The 14,899-nt window shown below is 34.9% G+C and overlaps 7 protein-coding genes across 7 annotated transcripts, besides 4 other annotated features; 4 read left to right on the top strand and 3 right to left on the bottom strand.

The window, feature by feature from the left end:
* Window positions 1-75: 75 nt before the first annotated feature.
* Window positions 76-1,195, top strand: TA08130 (replication factor C subunit, putative; the record flags this gene model as incomplete). The annotated part of the gene is made up of 2 exons (XM_947952.1): window positions 76-223; window positions 300-1,195. The coding sequence occupies 2 exons, from the start codon at window positions 76-78 to the stop codon at window positions 1,193-1,195; spliced, it is 1,044 nt and encodes a 347-aa protein (XP_953045.1).
* A 26-nt stretch (window positions 1,196-1,221) lies between these two features.
* Window positions 1,222-1,837, bottom strand: TA08125 (uncharacterized protein; the record flags this gene model as incomplete). Its single annotated transcript, XM_947951.1, has 3 exons — window positions 1,222-1,498; window positions 1,531-1,745; window positions 1,781-1,837. The coding sequence occupies 3 exons, from the start codon at window positions 1,835-1,837 to the stop codon at window positions 1,222-1,224; spliced, it is 549 nt and encodes a 182-aa protein (XP_953044.1).
* Window positions 1,838-2,108: 271 nt separating this feature from the next.
* Window positions 2,109-2,179, bottom strand: a tRNA.
* A 502-nt stretch (window positions 2,180-2,681) lies between these two features.
* TA08120 (uncharacterized protein) lies at window positions 2,682-7,817 on the top strand (the record flags this gene model as incomplete). Its single annotated transcript, XM_947950.1, has 8 exons — window positions 2,682-6,317; window positions 6,350-6,437; window positions 6,507-6,802; window positions 6,861-7,006; window positions 7,071-7,220; window positions 7,288-7,460; window positions 7,543-7,628; window positions 7,659-7,817. 8 exons carry the CDS (start codon window positions 2,682-2,684, stop codon window positions 7,815-7,817), a joined length of 4,734 nt encoding a protein of 1,577 aa, XP_953043.1.
* A 136-nt stretch (window positions 7,818-7,953) lies between these two features.
* On the bottom strand, window positions 7,954-8,874 carry TA08115 (uncharacterized protein; the record flags this gene model as incomplete). Its single annotated transcript, XM_947949.1, has 1 exon — window positions 7,954-8,874. One exon carries the CDS (start codon window positions 8,872-8,874, stop codon window positions 7,954-7,956), a length of 921 nt encoding a protein of 306 aa, XP_953042.1.
* A 222-nt stretch (window positions 8,875-9,096) lies between these two features.
* Window positions 9,097-9,255: a sequence feature (Signal anchor predicted for TA08110 by SignalP 2.0 HMM (Signal peptide probability 0.000, signal anchor probability 0.954) with cleavage site probability 0.000 between residues 53 and 54).
* Window positions 9,097-10,485, top strand: TA08110 (uncharacterized protein; the record flags this gene model as incomplete). Its single annotated transcript, XM_947948.1, has 6 exons — window positions 9,097-9,495; window positions 9,526-9,579; window positions 9,657-9,782; window positions 9,811-9,868; window positions 9,924-10,030; window positions 10,084-10,485. The coding sequence occupies 6 exons, from the start codon at window positions 9,097-9,099 to the stop codon at window positions 10,483-10,485; spliced, it is 1,146 nt and encodes a 381-aa protein (XP_953041.1).
* Window positions 9,205-9,273: a sequence feature (1 probable transmembrane helix predicted for TA08110 by TMHMM2.0 at aa 37-59).
* Window positions 10,486-10,615: 130 nt separating the features above from the next.
* TA08105 (uncharacterized protein) lies at window positions 10,616-12,441 on the bottom strand (the record flags this gene model as incomplete). Its single annotated transcript, XM_947947.1, has 3 exons — window positions 10,616-10,717; window positions 10,767-11,759; window positions 11,848-12,441. 3 exons carry the CDS (start codon window positions 12,439-12,441, stop codon window positions 10,616-10,618), a joined length of 1,689 nt encoding a protein of 562 aa, XP_953040.1.
* Window positions 12,373-12,441: a sequence feature (Signal peptide predicted for TA08105 by SignalP 2.0 HMM (Signal peptide probability 0.994, signal anchor probability 0.000) with cleavage site probability 0.607 between residues 23 and 24).
* A 607-nt stretch (window positions 12,442-13,048) lies between these two features.
* Window positions 13,049-14,845, top strand: TA08100 (uncharacterized protein; the record flags this gene model as incomplete). Its single annotated transcript, XM_947946.1, has 1 exon — window positions 13,049-14,845. The coding sequence occupies one exon, from the start codon at window positions 13,049-13,051 to the stop codon at window positions 14,843-14,845; it is 1,797 nt and encodes a 598-aa protein (XP_953039.1).
* Between the last annotated feature and the right edge of the window lie 54 nt (window positions 14,846-14,899).

Genomic DNA, 14,899 nt, shown 5'->3' with positions numbered 1-14,899 from the left:
TGGAATGATTTACAATAAATAAGTTGATATAATCTATATAATAAATCGTCTAGTGTTGATTTAAAGATTGTTAAAATGGCAACGACGTTAGGGGCTCCCTGGGTGGAGAAGTATAGACCGGAAACGTTACAAGATATAATTTCACACGAAGACATAATGTCTACGCTTATGGTTTTCGCCGAAAAAGGACAGCTTCCACATTTACTATTTCATGGTCCTCCAGGTATTTCTTTTTCTTACCATTATTTACTCTCAAATCACCCAAAATTTATTAATAAAAATCTGAGTGTAATGTATAGGTTCTGGAAAGACATCCACAATATTGGCTATATCTCGTTATATGTATGGAAATTCGCGAAACGGGTTTGTTCTAGAGTTAAACGCCTCAGACGAGAGGGGAATAGACACAGTTCGAGATCAGATAAAGGCATTTTCAGAGACTTCAAACACTTTTACAAGCTCAATACCAGTTGAAGATCCACCCAGAACAAACTTAAAGTTAATAATATTGGATGAAGCTGACCAGATGACAAATGCAGCTCAGAATGCACTAAGGAGAATCATGGAAATATACTCAAACAATGTTAGGTTTTGCCTAATCTGCAACTTTATGAATAAGATCATACCACCGATTCAGTCAAGGTGTACTGGATTCCGATTCCAGCCTTTGAAGCCCGATGTAGTTCGTGAGCGGACAAAGGAAATCGCTAAACTAGAAAATGTTAAAATCACTGACTGTGCTCTGGATGCTCTTGTGGAAATAGGCCAAGGAGATATGCGAAGAGTACTAAACTGTCTTCAGGTCACTTCAATGTCACATTCTAGCAAAACTGATTTCACTGTAGATGCAAATCTTATACTTTCAACATCTGGTCTTCCTCAAAGTAGTGAAATTGACCATTTGCTCAAAAGTCTCATGCAGAATACATTTAAGGAATGCATATATGAGCTGAACCTTTTACACCATAAAAAGGGACATTCACTCGAAGACATTGTCAAGGGGCTTTACAAGTGTGTTGTTAAAATCGACTGGCCTAATGTACCCATTATTCAACTTTTAATTAGACTTGCTGATGTTGAGGAAAGACTATCTGCTGGAGCCAACTCTAACATCCAAATCGCCTCCATAGTTAGTGCCTTTCAGGAATCAAGATTTGAAATTGAACGCATTAAATTCGACCTTAATCTTAACTAATTTATAATACACATAAATATAATAAATTATTGAGTGTTGTTTTCTGATTCTAGTTCTTCCTCATCCAAATCGTCGTAATTTTCTTCCAAATTGTCATTTTCAGGCAAATCCACATTGTAATCTTCCTGTTCCAAATCTTCGAAATTGTGCTCCAAATCATCCAAGTTGTTATGATCCAAATCATCATTTTGATCTTGACTATCAGTATGTTCTTTTTTCTGTAGATCGTTAATTTGACTTTCTACTTCATAAAACATGCACTGTTTAAGGGCTTCCAGAATATCTTTGTCAAACACAGTGGTCCTGTAGTCATCAAAATTAATGGAACCGAATACCTTTTGTTGTTTTTTGCTATAGATTCAGCAATTGTGGTTATATAAAGCACAAAAAGAGAAGCGATGCGATTCATTGAAAAAATGGCTTCCTTTCTGAATCTGCGATATTTAAGGCTGTATTTCTTGGCATTCTTTGAAACGCCTGGAGATGAGGAACTTGGATCCTCAAAATCAGTAGAATCACGAGTTATGCCGTAATGAACAATATCGTGAACCTAAGCATGGATGATTAAATGTGTAACAGAAGTACAGTTTTAAATGGAAGAATTTCCAGATCTTTTGGAGTAAATTCATCTTCTTCTTCCATATTAATAAAAAATCTTTTGGACACGTTAATATTTAAATTTTTATTATCTCAAAATAGTGTTATCATTGAATGTGTTAATGATAAGCAGTTAAAAAAATCAAATATTTATGTGAGGTGAGGAATCTGAATGAATAAATACATTTATAAGAGAACCCCAGTAAATAAACAAAAATTATAATTATACTAGTAATAAATTTAAAGAAACAAAAATAATGATCGAATTATTAAAACGGGCCTTTGATATAAATTCAAAATATTATTAAATTTTGTAGCATCTGTGGTCTAGTGGTAGAATACCTCGTTGCCATCGAGGTGACCCGGGTTCGATTCCCGGCAGATGCACCATTTTTAATGTGTATATTTAAGGTTTCACAATTTTATTATTTATTTTTAAACATCATTTATGTATTTATAAATTAAATTTGTACATTTAATTAGATTGTTTCTCTGTACTATATTTAGTTGATGGCATTTCATCAAATTTACATCATACCCTTACTTTAAGCTTCAATAATAATTTAATAAAAATATTTTTAAAATTGTATCATAGAAATAACTGGTTTTGATCAGTGGTTTTAATGAATGAGGCATCGGCCGTCGTTTCCCTAACACATTTCAATGATTCCACATATAATCGCATTTTCCAACTATAAATATACACCAATTAATATTATTAAGCTGGATAATCAAGTTACAATGAACATAGTGTCAATAAATATAGTATATAATGGTAAAATCTGAGTAAACAAGTTGCTAGACCTGGAATATCGTTCTACAATCTATTAATTTCAATAAAAACAAAATGGAAATGTAATTTTAATAAATCAGAATAATATATCGCAGTATGGATAAGAACTGCATTAACACAGCCATGTGTTTCATGCCCAGCGCAGAAACAAAATTTGATGTTAGATGTGGGTCAATAAACAATCATTTGAATATATTAGCCACAGGAACTGAACAAGGAGTCGTTGTACTTTGGAAAATAAATCCTGAAGATTCTTTCGATGTGAACCACAACATTTCTTTGACCAGGTTCAAGGAAAAATATGAAAGGAAACATAAGTTAAAACTGGTCCCAATTTTTATGCTAGTGTCAAATAATAACTCAGTTGCTTTTCCTGTAATTCAAGTAGAGTTCGCAATAGGCTCAAATTATACGTCATCGCTAAACCTTAACAAGGACTCTTCAAGAGGTTTCAACTCTGTAGAAATCGGTGAGGATATTCTTTTAGGGTTACACGAAGACAGTAGCCTGTGCATCTGGTCACTCAGTAGTTACAGATGTTTACATAGAATTAGAGGCCCGCCATTCCCTATCCGAAGTATTAAAGTGCTACCAGATCGCAGATTTATAGCCACCGTCGGTGATTCAAAGGTTAATGTCATCGACATTTGGAACATAAAGCTTATTGAGACATTGGATATTAATAACAAACTAGTTTTGAACAAAGAGAAAGGTGCGAGAAGTATAGAAACAAATTCGTCTGATGAACAAAAATCTGATTTCAGTGGAACCTCTGAAACATCTGACACCAGCCCCAAGATTTTAACAACATCGTGTAATTCCTTTCCAAGAATTAAAATTAAAAACGGAGTTTTAAAAGACAATAATAGAGAAGGTCGTAATGAGTTTAATAATGTAGATCAAGACGGAAGTAGAATTATAATATTTGTGGCAATAACCAATAACAACGAGATGCTGGTGTGGGACTTAACGCATTCTATATTATCGCACAAATCAAGTGAACCGAGTTTCAATGGGCCAGTTAAAGTCATAACTGAATGGGATACCATACACCAAATTACAGTTCCTATAATCAATCACAACAATTCACACTCTACAGTAAATGGTGGACCCGCCAATAATAAACCTGGAACCATTGATAACAAGATGGCTAATAATAAGGTTACTAATAGTATAAATAATACAAACTGTAAATTTACAAGGGGGCACGTAAAGAAGCCCACAATAAGAGAGTATATTTATGAGTTGGAGAATGATCCGGGTGAACTATGCGTAATAGGGAATTATTTGTTATTGATGGTCGGATACCGAATTTTGGTGTGGTTTTATGAAGCACATGAGCTAACAAGAACAGCTGAAATATTAAGCTTTTCAGACGATGATTTTAGCACTAAGAATAAATGGCTAGGACTAGACTGCATTAAATTCAGAAGTCAAACGGTGTTATGTTCCTGGCTAAAGAGTGGGAAAATGAAGTTTTTCATAGTCCCAAAAGGTAACAATAGACATTTTGAACCTATGAAAGAATCCATAAACTTCCCAACATCTCGATTTAACTCAGAGAAAAGTTATGTGATTTATCATAATCATAGAGAAGAAAGTGATAACTTTGAAGATTTGTACTTATTTTCATTTGATAAGAATGTGTATTATAGCAAAAATGGATTGAATGATTGGGAGGTTCAGAAGATTAACTGGACTAATCATCCCAATTATACTAAAGTCAAATTCACATGTTTGGCTGATAGGTCAGGTAATTTGACCAAGTTCGACTTATATTCGAACGGAGATTTAATAGTGAATCATCTCAAAACCTTTAAAACAGAGATTATGACACCGCCGACCCTATTTTTGTACATTGTTAATAACATTAACAGGACATGGAAGTTCACACCATTTATACTTACTGACGCGATAAACGAATATTTACATCGTTTTAATGCAAGATCCGGTTCCTTTAGTTCATTCAACTCAAAAATGAATGAGTTGGAAAAGACCAGTGGTGTTAGAATAATGCACAGTACCTGTGAATATATAGTGTTAGGATTTGAGACGTCGGTGCTGGTATACTCAATCCGTAGTTTGAGAGTAAAATTTTATATAAACGCAGTACATTTTTCAAAAATAAGATCAATCCATAACGTACATAGTTTATTAGGAGAAAATGCATCAGAGCTGGTGGAGTTGCCGACAAATTTTGCCACAATCGACGCTGAAGGATATTTGGTAATATTTAACATTCACGAAATAAACAAAAGTTCCAAAAAGTCAGATAGTTCAGACCACAACAAAATCGAAATCGATGACGAGTCGATATATAAAAGTGATTCAATTCAAGTGGAAAATGATTTTGGACTTTCCGACCCAGCATCAAACTGTCTAACAGACTTGCAGCTGTCAAACTTCTTTATATATTTAAAGAACCTGAAAGGAATTTACCGCATCAACTCCAAGTATCAATTATCAAATATTTGTATAGACAGACTAGTGCTTGATAAGAATAGAGACCTGCTCTTAATTCTAACGAGTACAAACGTGCTTATTTGGAGGCTAAGCACAGGTGATTTCATTTCAAAGTTTCCGTACCTGTCACTATATAGGCAAGCTATTTTTTCAACCAGCACAGATACTAGCTCGTCAAATAATACTAAGGATATCAATAACATAACAATATCAGACGCACTCTCAGTTTTTTTAAACTTCAACTCCGATACCTGCGAATCACAGGAGTTAAAAATACCCAACTATTATTCCTCACTGTCACTGTTTTCTGAAAAGTATAAAAAGAGGATCTCATCGAACCTTTTCCTCTCTAACTTAGTCCTTCAATTTTCACAGTCAAATATTGATAATGGAACAAATAGGCTAAAGGATGATAGTAGTGAGATGGTTGGAGTTCCAGAGGATATTAATGCCAGTAAAATATGCATAAACTCGATTAAAAGGAGTGCAATTTGTCCAACAGAATGCAACCACTCTGAGTGTGATGTAACAAACTGTTCAATTCCTTTTATTATATTGCCACTTGAGTATTTGCTGGACGCTGAGAATAATAGAATTGATTTTTTGACTCTCTCGAAGGATTCAATTTTCTGTTATTTGGGAATACCAAATGGAAGTTTAACAATACCACTTGGAGTGAGCTTTAATGAACGGGTTTATAACCTGATTAAGAAACGTACGACAGAATCTATGGTGGATTGTAGTCCTTCAAACCGTATAAATAGCTCCCTTAACACCACTGATGATGGAGTTAACAGTAGGTATATGCTAACCTGTAACATGTTTTACAAGCAATTCCTGTCCAAAATATGCGATAATATCTCTGCAAAGGAGTTTAAAAATGCTAACACAAGGAAGTATAGTATCGATGACGTGAGCATGAGTTTAACTTCTTACCCCTTTAAAGATTTTGGAGCAAATAATGTGGATGTCTGGCTTATTATCAACATAATGATGAATACAGAACGCGTAAACTCACTTGATAAAGTTTTCTGGTTCTTACAAAGCTATTTGAAGGTAATTGAAAAGGAGGAAATTGATTTACACGTCTCAAGAGCACTGGCAAATATACATGTTTCCCAGTCCTTTAAGTTGAATGGTAAGGCAAACCTGCCTCAAATCCACATCTGTGACTGCAATTTCACAGTTTTTACCTTTGGTACCAGCTGTGGCTCATGCCATAAAACGAAATCAGACACTGAGTTTACACAGCCGATTAAGAATTTAAAGGTAATGGAATCTTAATCTAACACATTGTTTAGAACATTTATGAAGACCAGTCGATAATTCTACTCTCATTAATCTCAGTTGAAAATTTTATTTACTCACTCAAGTCATCAATCAGACTAGGTTTCACCTACATAAATTTATATAAATTTGTATTTAATTAATTTTACACTAAAATTTGGAAATATTTAGGCATAAAATGTTATTCCCTGTCATCATACGTGTTTAAGCTCTTATTAACGAAGCTACTGAGTTTGGAGGAGAATAGCGAGTTTACAAAAACTTTAAAGGGAAACAAAAAAGGTAACGGGTCTGTGCTAAAAAGTACTAAGAATTTTGACGTTAAAGGTTTTCTCTTGAATGTGTTCGAACAAGGGTTCGGAGTCGTGTGGAACCTGTCCAACTTTTCGAAGCATTCAATTCTCCCAGATCAAATTCGACATACTAAATACTCGACACTGTTTAGACAAAGCACCCATATCACCAATGTAAGCCATCTACTATTTACACAGATAAACTTTGGAAACCCTAAATATTAATTCTTAGATATCGTCAATCGATACAGCATACTTCATTTTGTATGCATTTCATCATTATCACGTACTGAGAGACAAGTCGTGGACTAAGATTCTGCTGGTTTCATGCAGTCAAGATACTTCTCTTGCATTGTACATCATTGGGTGGATCGTAAAGTACTCTCTATTCAGCTAGTTACCTCCGTAAACAACACTAGAAATTTGTTTTAAAATTCTTTAGGAAGAGGAAATTGAGCAACAAGGCCATAATTAGTGCGTTGAATCTAATAGTTGATTTCATGGAGAATTATGTTGAACTCAGTTTCACGTACCTAGCTGACATTGTTAGCATCGTCATCAAGTGCTTAGACCCCCTCGACTATAATATTAGGTATTTCTTACATTCTATAATATTTTTATTACATTCTTTCTTTTTTCCACAATATAATGTTGTTTAGAGTGTTGTTATTGAAGCCAGCCACAAACGCCTTGTTCTATATGGTCAAGAATGTTCCAATGGTTGACTTTCACCAGGATACGCAGAGATTTGCCGTGGGATCTCAGTCGGGTCACGTAATTATTTATGACATTAGAACAGCCACAAAGTGGAGAATGTTCATTGGCAGTCAAAGTATTTTCATACACATATGTTATATACAATACTCTCAAAAAAATTTTTAAATTATATTAAATATTTATATATGCCTTTGTAGGCCAAATTGCTTGTATAGCCTTTGGATCAAATGGTAACTTAATTGCAGCCTACTATAACCAAATCCCAGCATTTATGGTTTGGAAGGTATTTCCATTATTTAATATCTTTTTTTAGTGTTCCTCGTCGGGACTCATCGGGTCACTGCTCTCAAATACTAACAAGGAACTCAAGTCCATTAAACTAAAACCAATCAACATACTACCTGACCTAAACCAGGTAATTAAAACACCTATTCTCTTTTCAGTTAAATATTTAATTTACACATATTTTTAATAAAAAATTTAGATGCGAAATGTTAAAATACAGTACAAGTCCACAAATAAGTGGTTCCTTCACAGAGAAGACGGCAGAGGTTACATGATCTCTACCTAATATATTAAACTCTAATCATTAGTATTTATACACTTAGTTACGCGCTAGAATTTGTGTGATTATTCTCAAGATCTAAAACGAGTTTTGTGAAAAACTTAGCCATCTTGTTGACGTGAACAACTTCCTTTTTTAATTTGTTAAAGAGCTCTACCAGACGATCGACTCCAACCAAACCTAGTTTGCTGCCCACATCCACTAAAACCTTAGGGTTATTCACCAGGTACTCCTCCAAGTCACCTGAGTCCTCCTGTTCATGTTTATTAAATAAATTATTTAGAATTTCCATCGACTCGTCATCAATTGATACCGTTTCACGCTTTTCTTCACTTCTTACACTATCCAAATCTTTAGATAGTTCTGACGATTCTTCATTTGACAAGACGTGTAGGAGTAGCCCTGGGCTAGTTTTCCAAAAATTTTCAAGTTTCTTTTGAAGAGACCATTCGGTATTTTTACCCTGGAGAATCAACTGCATTAGTTGCTGTGCCTTCAACTTAGGCCTCGTTTGACTAACAGATTCCGTCTCGAGAAGGTCATAATTAACTTCGATTTGCCCATTTCCACACACCTTGGCGTTCTCGACATACACCCCTAGTTCATCAATGTTCTGAATGTCCATATCATCATCAACAAATTGGGGCTCGGAAGGCACAGGAATTGTGTCTGTTCTATCAGTGGCGTGGGAATCTTCAGATAACTTCTGAGATAAAGTGGCCAGAACACCTGAGAGCCACTGGCGAGAGAAAATAGCCGCGAGTTTTTGGTTCTTAGTTGAGGATGAGTCTGAAGAAACTGCTTCTGAGGATGACGGCGCATTATCATCATTTGTTTTGGCAGGTTTAAAGTTAGTTTTAATCACAACGTCAAGTGAATGACCGAATGAAGAAACGACATGCTCGAGAACGTCTATATCTGGTATCGATTCGGATAATAAAGGAGTTCTGTGGCTTAAATCCATTTATTATTACATTTTAAAATAAAATAACAAATAAAACAAATGGAAAAAATTATTTTTAATTTGAATTTACTTTAATTCATCCACACATTTTTACTAAGGCAAAAATCACTTTTTTAATTATATATTTTTTATTTTGGCTTAATTCCCATAATTACTAGTAATTATGTAATATTTAGTAGATTAGATTGGTCATGATGTGTGGATAAGCAGGGGATTAGTATAATGAGTCTTACTTCATGCAGTAGCGACGATTTCTCAGAAAAGGACAAGGCTACAAGCAGATGGGACGGCTCTTCTAAATCCAGAAAATTAACTGATCGCTTAAAACGTCTAGGATTACTTCTTTTGGCTCCAACTTCTGATATAGGTATTTCTTCAGCCTTCTTAATTATCTTTTATTATATTTTAAGCCAAGTTTATCAAATTTTAGATGAACTTTCAAGTTTTCTTTGGCTTGGTATTCCAGACCACTGTCCTTTATTTTACAGGTCTGACTCATGGAGGATTGTTTTGGTAACTTGTTATTCCTTAAATGATCTTCAGGGTTATCTAAGTTGTGTAAAATCTGAAAGAAGTGATTTGTTATCGCAAAAACGGAAGGGCTATTTTAATATGTGTTCTGTTCGTTTTAGTATTTATTAAATTTTTTAGAAATATTATTATAAAGATAATTTCTCTGACCATGAAATGAATATACTTAAGCAGGTACTTGCTATTGAATTCCTATCTATGAACTACAGTTAATTCCATCATTTATATTAATTTTATTAAAACAATTACAGATAAGAGTTGATTTGCCTAGGACTAACCCGTCATTTAAGATCTTCAAATACAAAAGACTGCAGGACTGCATGGAGAGGATCCTGTTTGTGTGGAGCTGCTTGAACCCAGACAGCGGATACGTCCAGGTATTTTGTTTCAAGTCATAATTGTCAGGGCATTAATGATCTTTTGACGTTATTTATCATTGTATTTCTACGGCCATACATTAACAGTATTTTTTAAATTTTATAATAGATATTAATAAACTCAAACTAAATTAATGTTAGAATTCAATATCAGCATCGATGATATATCACTACTGAGTGATGATAGTTTGTCAGAAATAGAGGCAGATTCTTTCTTTTGCCTTTCGAGAATATTATCTGAACTAATAGTTTGTTTTACATATTTTAATTACTAATTATTAAAACTATAATATATGGATAGGAAAATTATACTGAGAATCAGCCAGGGGTATATAGGTCCTTAAAAAGACTGTGCGATTTGGTTAAAAGAATAGATTATGAACTATACAAACATTTGGAGGACCTAAATGTCGACTTCATGCAGTTCCCATTCCGCTGGATGAACTGTATGCTGATTCGTGAAATTCCCACCGATTGCTCGATAAGGCTATGGGACACGTACATTTCAGAAATCAGGAACGGGATGGTAACATTCCATGAGTACGTGTCAGTGGCATTTCTGTGCTATTGGTCCGAGCAGCTGAGGTCAATGGACTATCAACATTGTTTGCTATTTCTACAACAGCTCCCTACCTCCAACTGGTGCATTAAAGATATAGACACTCTCATCGCAAAAGCGTATCAAATTTACATCTTTACATAGACTTTGTTATTAAAATCTGCTGAACTACATTTTATTTTTAGTTTTGTATTAAAATCGGCATTTCACAACTCTCCCAACCACCTGACCTAATCTAATTTTAATTTTTAAAGTGTACATAGTATTAACAACATTAGAAGGAGTTATAGTAGTCATCTATGAATTTTAGAACACTAGTTTCATTCAGTTCGCCTCCCTTAAACTTCAATAGCTTATTAAATGGACTTACAGCAATCTAAATCATTGTTAAATAGTTACTAAATGAAAATAAATAGTGGTAATACCATCAGTGTTTTATCATCAAGTCTTAAAAATTTTCTTGTCTGCTCGCACGGTTTCTTTTCATTTAGAACCAAGAACTCGAACTCCTGTCCTCTACGTTTTCTTTTATGGGCCAAAAAGGCCTTGTTTAACTCAGTTGTTAAGTCCTCCAAGCCCTTGGGATCTTTTTTATCTGCCAACACTACTATTATTGGCCTGTTCATTAGGTGGCAGTGTGCCAATTCCCCATCTTTCACACGGACTGCTCCCTTCAGGAGCCCGTTAAGCAAGCTCTGGTGAAGATTCTTGTCAAGTGCAAACATCCCAAACTTTGTGTACACGTCTCCCTGTTGGTCCAAAAGAACTACGTTTGACACAAACTCGTTCATTCCAAAGGTGTTGACCAACAGCACGCTAGTGGTCACCTCGTCAAAACCCAAATTTAACCACGAGGGGTGGTTCCCCTTGAGGAAATCGTCAAATTCGTTCCTCTTTGTGCAGTATTTAAGGGTCACAAGCTCGAAATTGCCGTCAGTTGCCTTGTTCATGAACTCGTAAAGTTCCTTCAGCTTGCTTCTGAGCTTTTGACTCACTTCAGGGTTCCCGCTATCCAGGTAAACTCCCACAATCTTTCCGTAGAGGCTGCTCTTTGGAACGGGTTCGTTTGCGCTGTTGTAGAGTTTGTCTGGCAAGTAGTCCATGAACTTTACATTCGGCCATGGGAAGTTGTTGGACCACTTGTACAGCAGGTACAAGCAGTTATCGCTTATCACATTTCCCTGTGAATCTAGTAAAAACAAGGTCGGTATCGAGTTTGGTCCGAGCATGTTTGCAATTTTATGTTTGAGGTTCTTGTTTCCAAATGGAACCGAGTAGCATGGTAGCCCTTTGAAGGTGTCATAGCTCATGTCCCACTTATTTGACAGGTTTACCAATACTAGTTCCACCTTCTTCCCACTTTTCTTCAGTGATTCATATTTACTCATAACAACGCTCATGTAGTCAAATCCATACTTCTACAAAATTATGAATAAACGGTGTACTTAAATTTAAATTAACAATTGATAATTGGGGAAATAACTACATATACTACTATATTTATACCTTCGATTGTTGGTGGATCAGTTCGTCGTAGATATACACTAGAACTATGGTGTCGTTTTGGATGACAGAACTCGTTGATACTCTTTCCATTCCAGGTCTAACCAGGCCTCTTAAGAAAGGTGTATTTTCCAGGACCATTAACACTGGTTTAAAAGCCTTATCCATGAAAGTCTTCGATGGCACGTAGGGCGTGTTTTTCAGTAGAACGTGGCCTATTGTGTTAACAATTCCAGGCGAGTTCTTAACGGCATAGCGTTCGTAGAGGTAATAATTAAGTATTTTAGAAACAAATTTATAGCAAGTCACTGCAAATACTACAGTTCCGCTGGCAACTAACGCCAGTTTTTGGTTCCTTTTATCAAGTAATTTTGAAAGGACTACATTTTTATTTAATCTATACTCTGTTAATTGTGGAGGTGTGTTAGGTTCTGCTTTTTTGCTGCGATTTAAACTCACGAAGGAAGGGTTCGGAAGAGCTGGAACCCTTGATATATTTACGATCCTGCTATGGTGTTTCAGTAATTTACCATTGCAGTATTGATTAAGGTTTAGTAAAAATAGGGTTAAGAATAACACAAGACTCTTGAGTTCCATTATTGTCGAAACTGCGTTTATTTAATATACATTTATACACATCAAAAAATAAAACGAAAATACAAACAAAACATATTAAATTCGATAATGTATGAGATGTCATTATTGTTCTCATTCACTATGGTGATTCCATTACCACACAATTATCATATATAACCTTCTACTAAATAAATGTTTAATAATAACATGAATTTTGATAATCTAAAATTATTCAAGACAACAAATAGTAATTTTAATCATTTCTCATATATTCATATTTAAATATTAATTACAAGTTTAAACACAACTTTGTAGTAAAAAGTAATTTATATAATAGTTAATACTTTCATTAAATTGGTATAATTTGCTTCTTATTTATACATAAATTGATTTTAAAATATGTGAAATATTATTACAAATTAGAGACAGTAATATTATAATTTGCACCAGATTTAAGAGCCATTTCTTGCTATATTAAATATACATTGAATAATAAGACACAAATAACCAAATGTGTATAAAAATAAAACCAATCCAAAAGATATTTAAATATTACCTGTGGGGAATCGACTTGAATAATTTGTGGATTATTCCAGTATAATATGACTTTGATTTAGTATAATTTTAAATGAATAGATTTGACAATAGATCGCATCATAACGAAAATCAAGGATTAGACGATGATGTGGTTGGAGAGATCTTAGAGGATATAGAATGCCTCAATTTAGCAGATTCCGATGTTGAAGATACCGATTTGCTCAATGATGATACTTTTGGAGCAATTGAAGATTCCCATTGGGATCCAACAGAGACGTTTTTAGAGGCAGAGAGACAAAAAAATGCTCCAAAAAGAAGAACACGGCCTGTTAATGCAGATTTGCAAAAATTCAGCGATTTTGACATTTTATTAAAACAACCCAATCTAAACAGACGCAAAAGAGATTTAAACTTTAAAAGGCGTGATGGACAGAGAAAAAATCATAGCCCATCACCTCACGAAGATACAGAACCCGAGGAACGTATTTGGGAAGACGATCTTGAAAAAATTAAAAAGTTTTGTTTATTTGAAATTACACCAGACCATGTTGAGCAATTAGCCAATAACGCAGTTAAGTTGTCAGATAGGTTTAAATTATCGCAAAGAACGATTGAACGTCACGTTAGATGCGTGGAACGTAATGATAGAACATATGAACGAGAGTTTTTCATGAACCCAAACGAGTTTGATAAGATTCTAAGAATCCAACTAGCCCAGGTTTCGAAGGACCCGAAACTCCAAAGCTATTCAGGAAAGTGGAACCTGTACCATTTGGGAGTTAAAAAAGGCCCACAACAGGAAGAAACCAGTGATGGACAAAATGAAGGTAAACATGATGAAACCGACAATCTTAAACAACCAAAGGAAGATAAATTAGAGAATGCAGATGAATCTAAGGTTCTCAGCGATGATAATAAAACAGAAGAGTCGAAACCCACTAAAACTCGCCCAGTGAGGTTTGGAAAGGCAAGTTCAGCATCAATAAGGCACGGTAGAAAATTGATATACTTGGGAGGTGATTCATCAAATACTCCAAGATCGGAAAATGTTCAAGATGTGTGCATGGATACTCAGGTCAGAACGACAATTGAGACGTGTTATGAGACATTATATGTGCTCTGTGACGTTGAAAATGAAATAGAAAAATGCCCAATGAACCATGTTTCAGCGCTGGATAAGATGCAAAAGGACAGAGATGAGTACCTGCGAGACCTATTCAGTATGTTAACAGGTGATGATCAGGTTTTCAGAGGCATCCTATCACTTAACAAAGGTAGATTACTTGCAACCAAAATCGGCCGCAAGTTCGGCATTGAGAATAAACTCCTTTTAATATGCTCAATTATTAACTCCCTTGACTGTTTTGTTGAGATTTGCCAAAATGTAGATAAAGCTTTGGAAAATGTTCCAGATCTGCTAGATTTCATCACCTTGGTGACAAACCCACACCAGTTAAAGTCACTGGTGGCCTTTGAAAATACCTCCGAAAGTACAACAATGGTCTCGAATGGTGAGAAGATACAAAATGTTTTGTATGTATTCAACTCTTACTCAAGACTATACCTATTTGCTATTGAGGGGATTACCCTAACTGGGCACTTGTTTCTACTAACAGGGAATAAAGGAAGACACACTGCTCTTCAGAGATGCTCTAACATACTCATTTCATTCCAGCAAAAGTGTAAGGGATTTGAGAGGATCCTAAGCACCAGATCAGGAGTCGTGTTCATAAACATTTTCCTACAAAGAATTAGGACGAATGCCGGGGCAGTTGACCAGAATACAGTGGATATTCTGCTACACTACACGCTCGATATCTCTGAACACATAGAGTCTAACCAGAATGAATGGAACTCCCTGGCCTCTAACATTGTTAAAATGTTTTAACGTAATAAATCCTATATACATTATTATATAAATAGTTTTGTATAAAATCCATAG

The sequence above is a fragment of the Theileria annulata genome, chromosome 4, assembly GCF_000003225.4.
Source record: "Theileria annulata chromosome 4, complete sequence, *** SEQUENCING IN PROGRESS ***".
In the NCBI taxonomy this organism is placed as follows: Eukaryota; Apicomplexa; class Aconoidasida; order Piroplasmida; family Theileriidae; genus Theileria; species Theileria annulata.
This window is presented reverse-complemented; position numbering and strand designations above follow the sequence as displayed.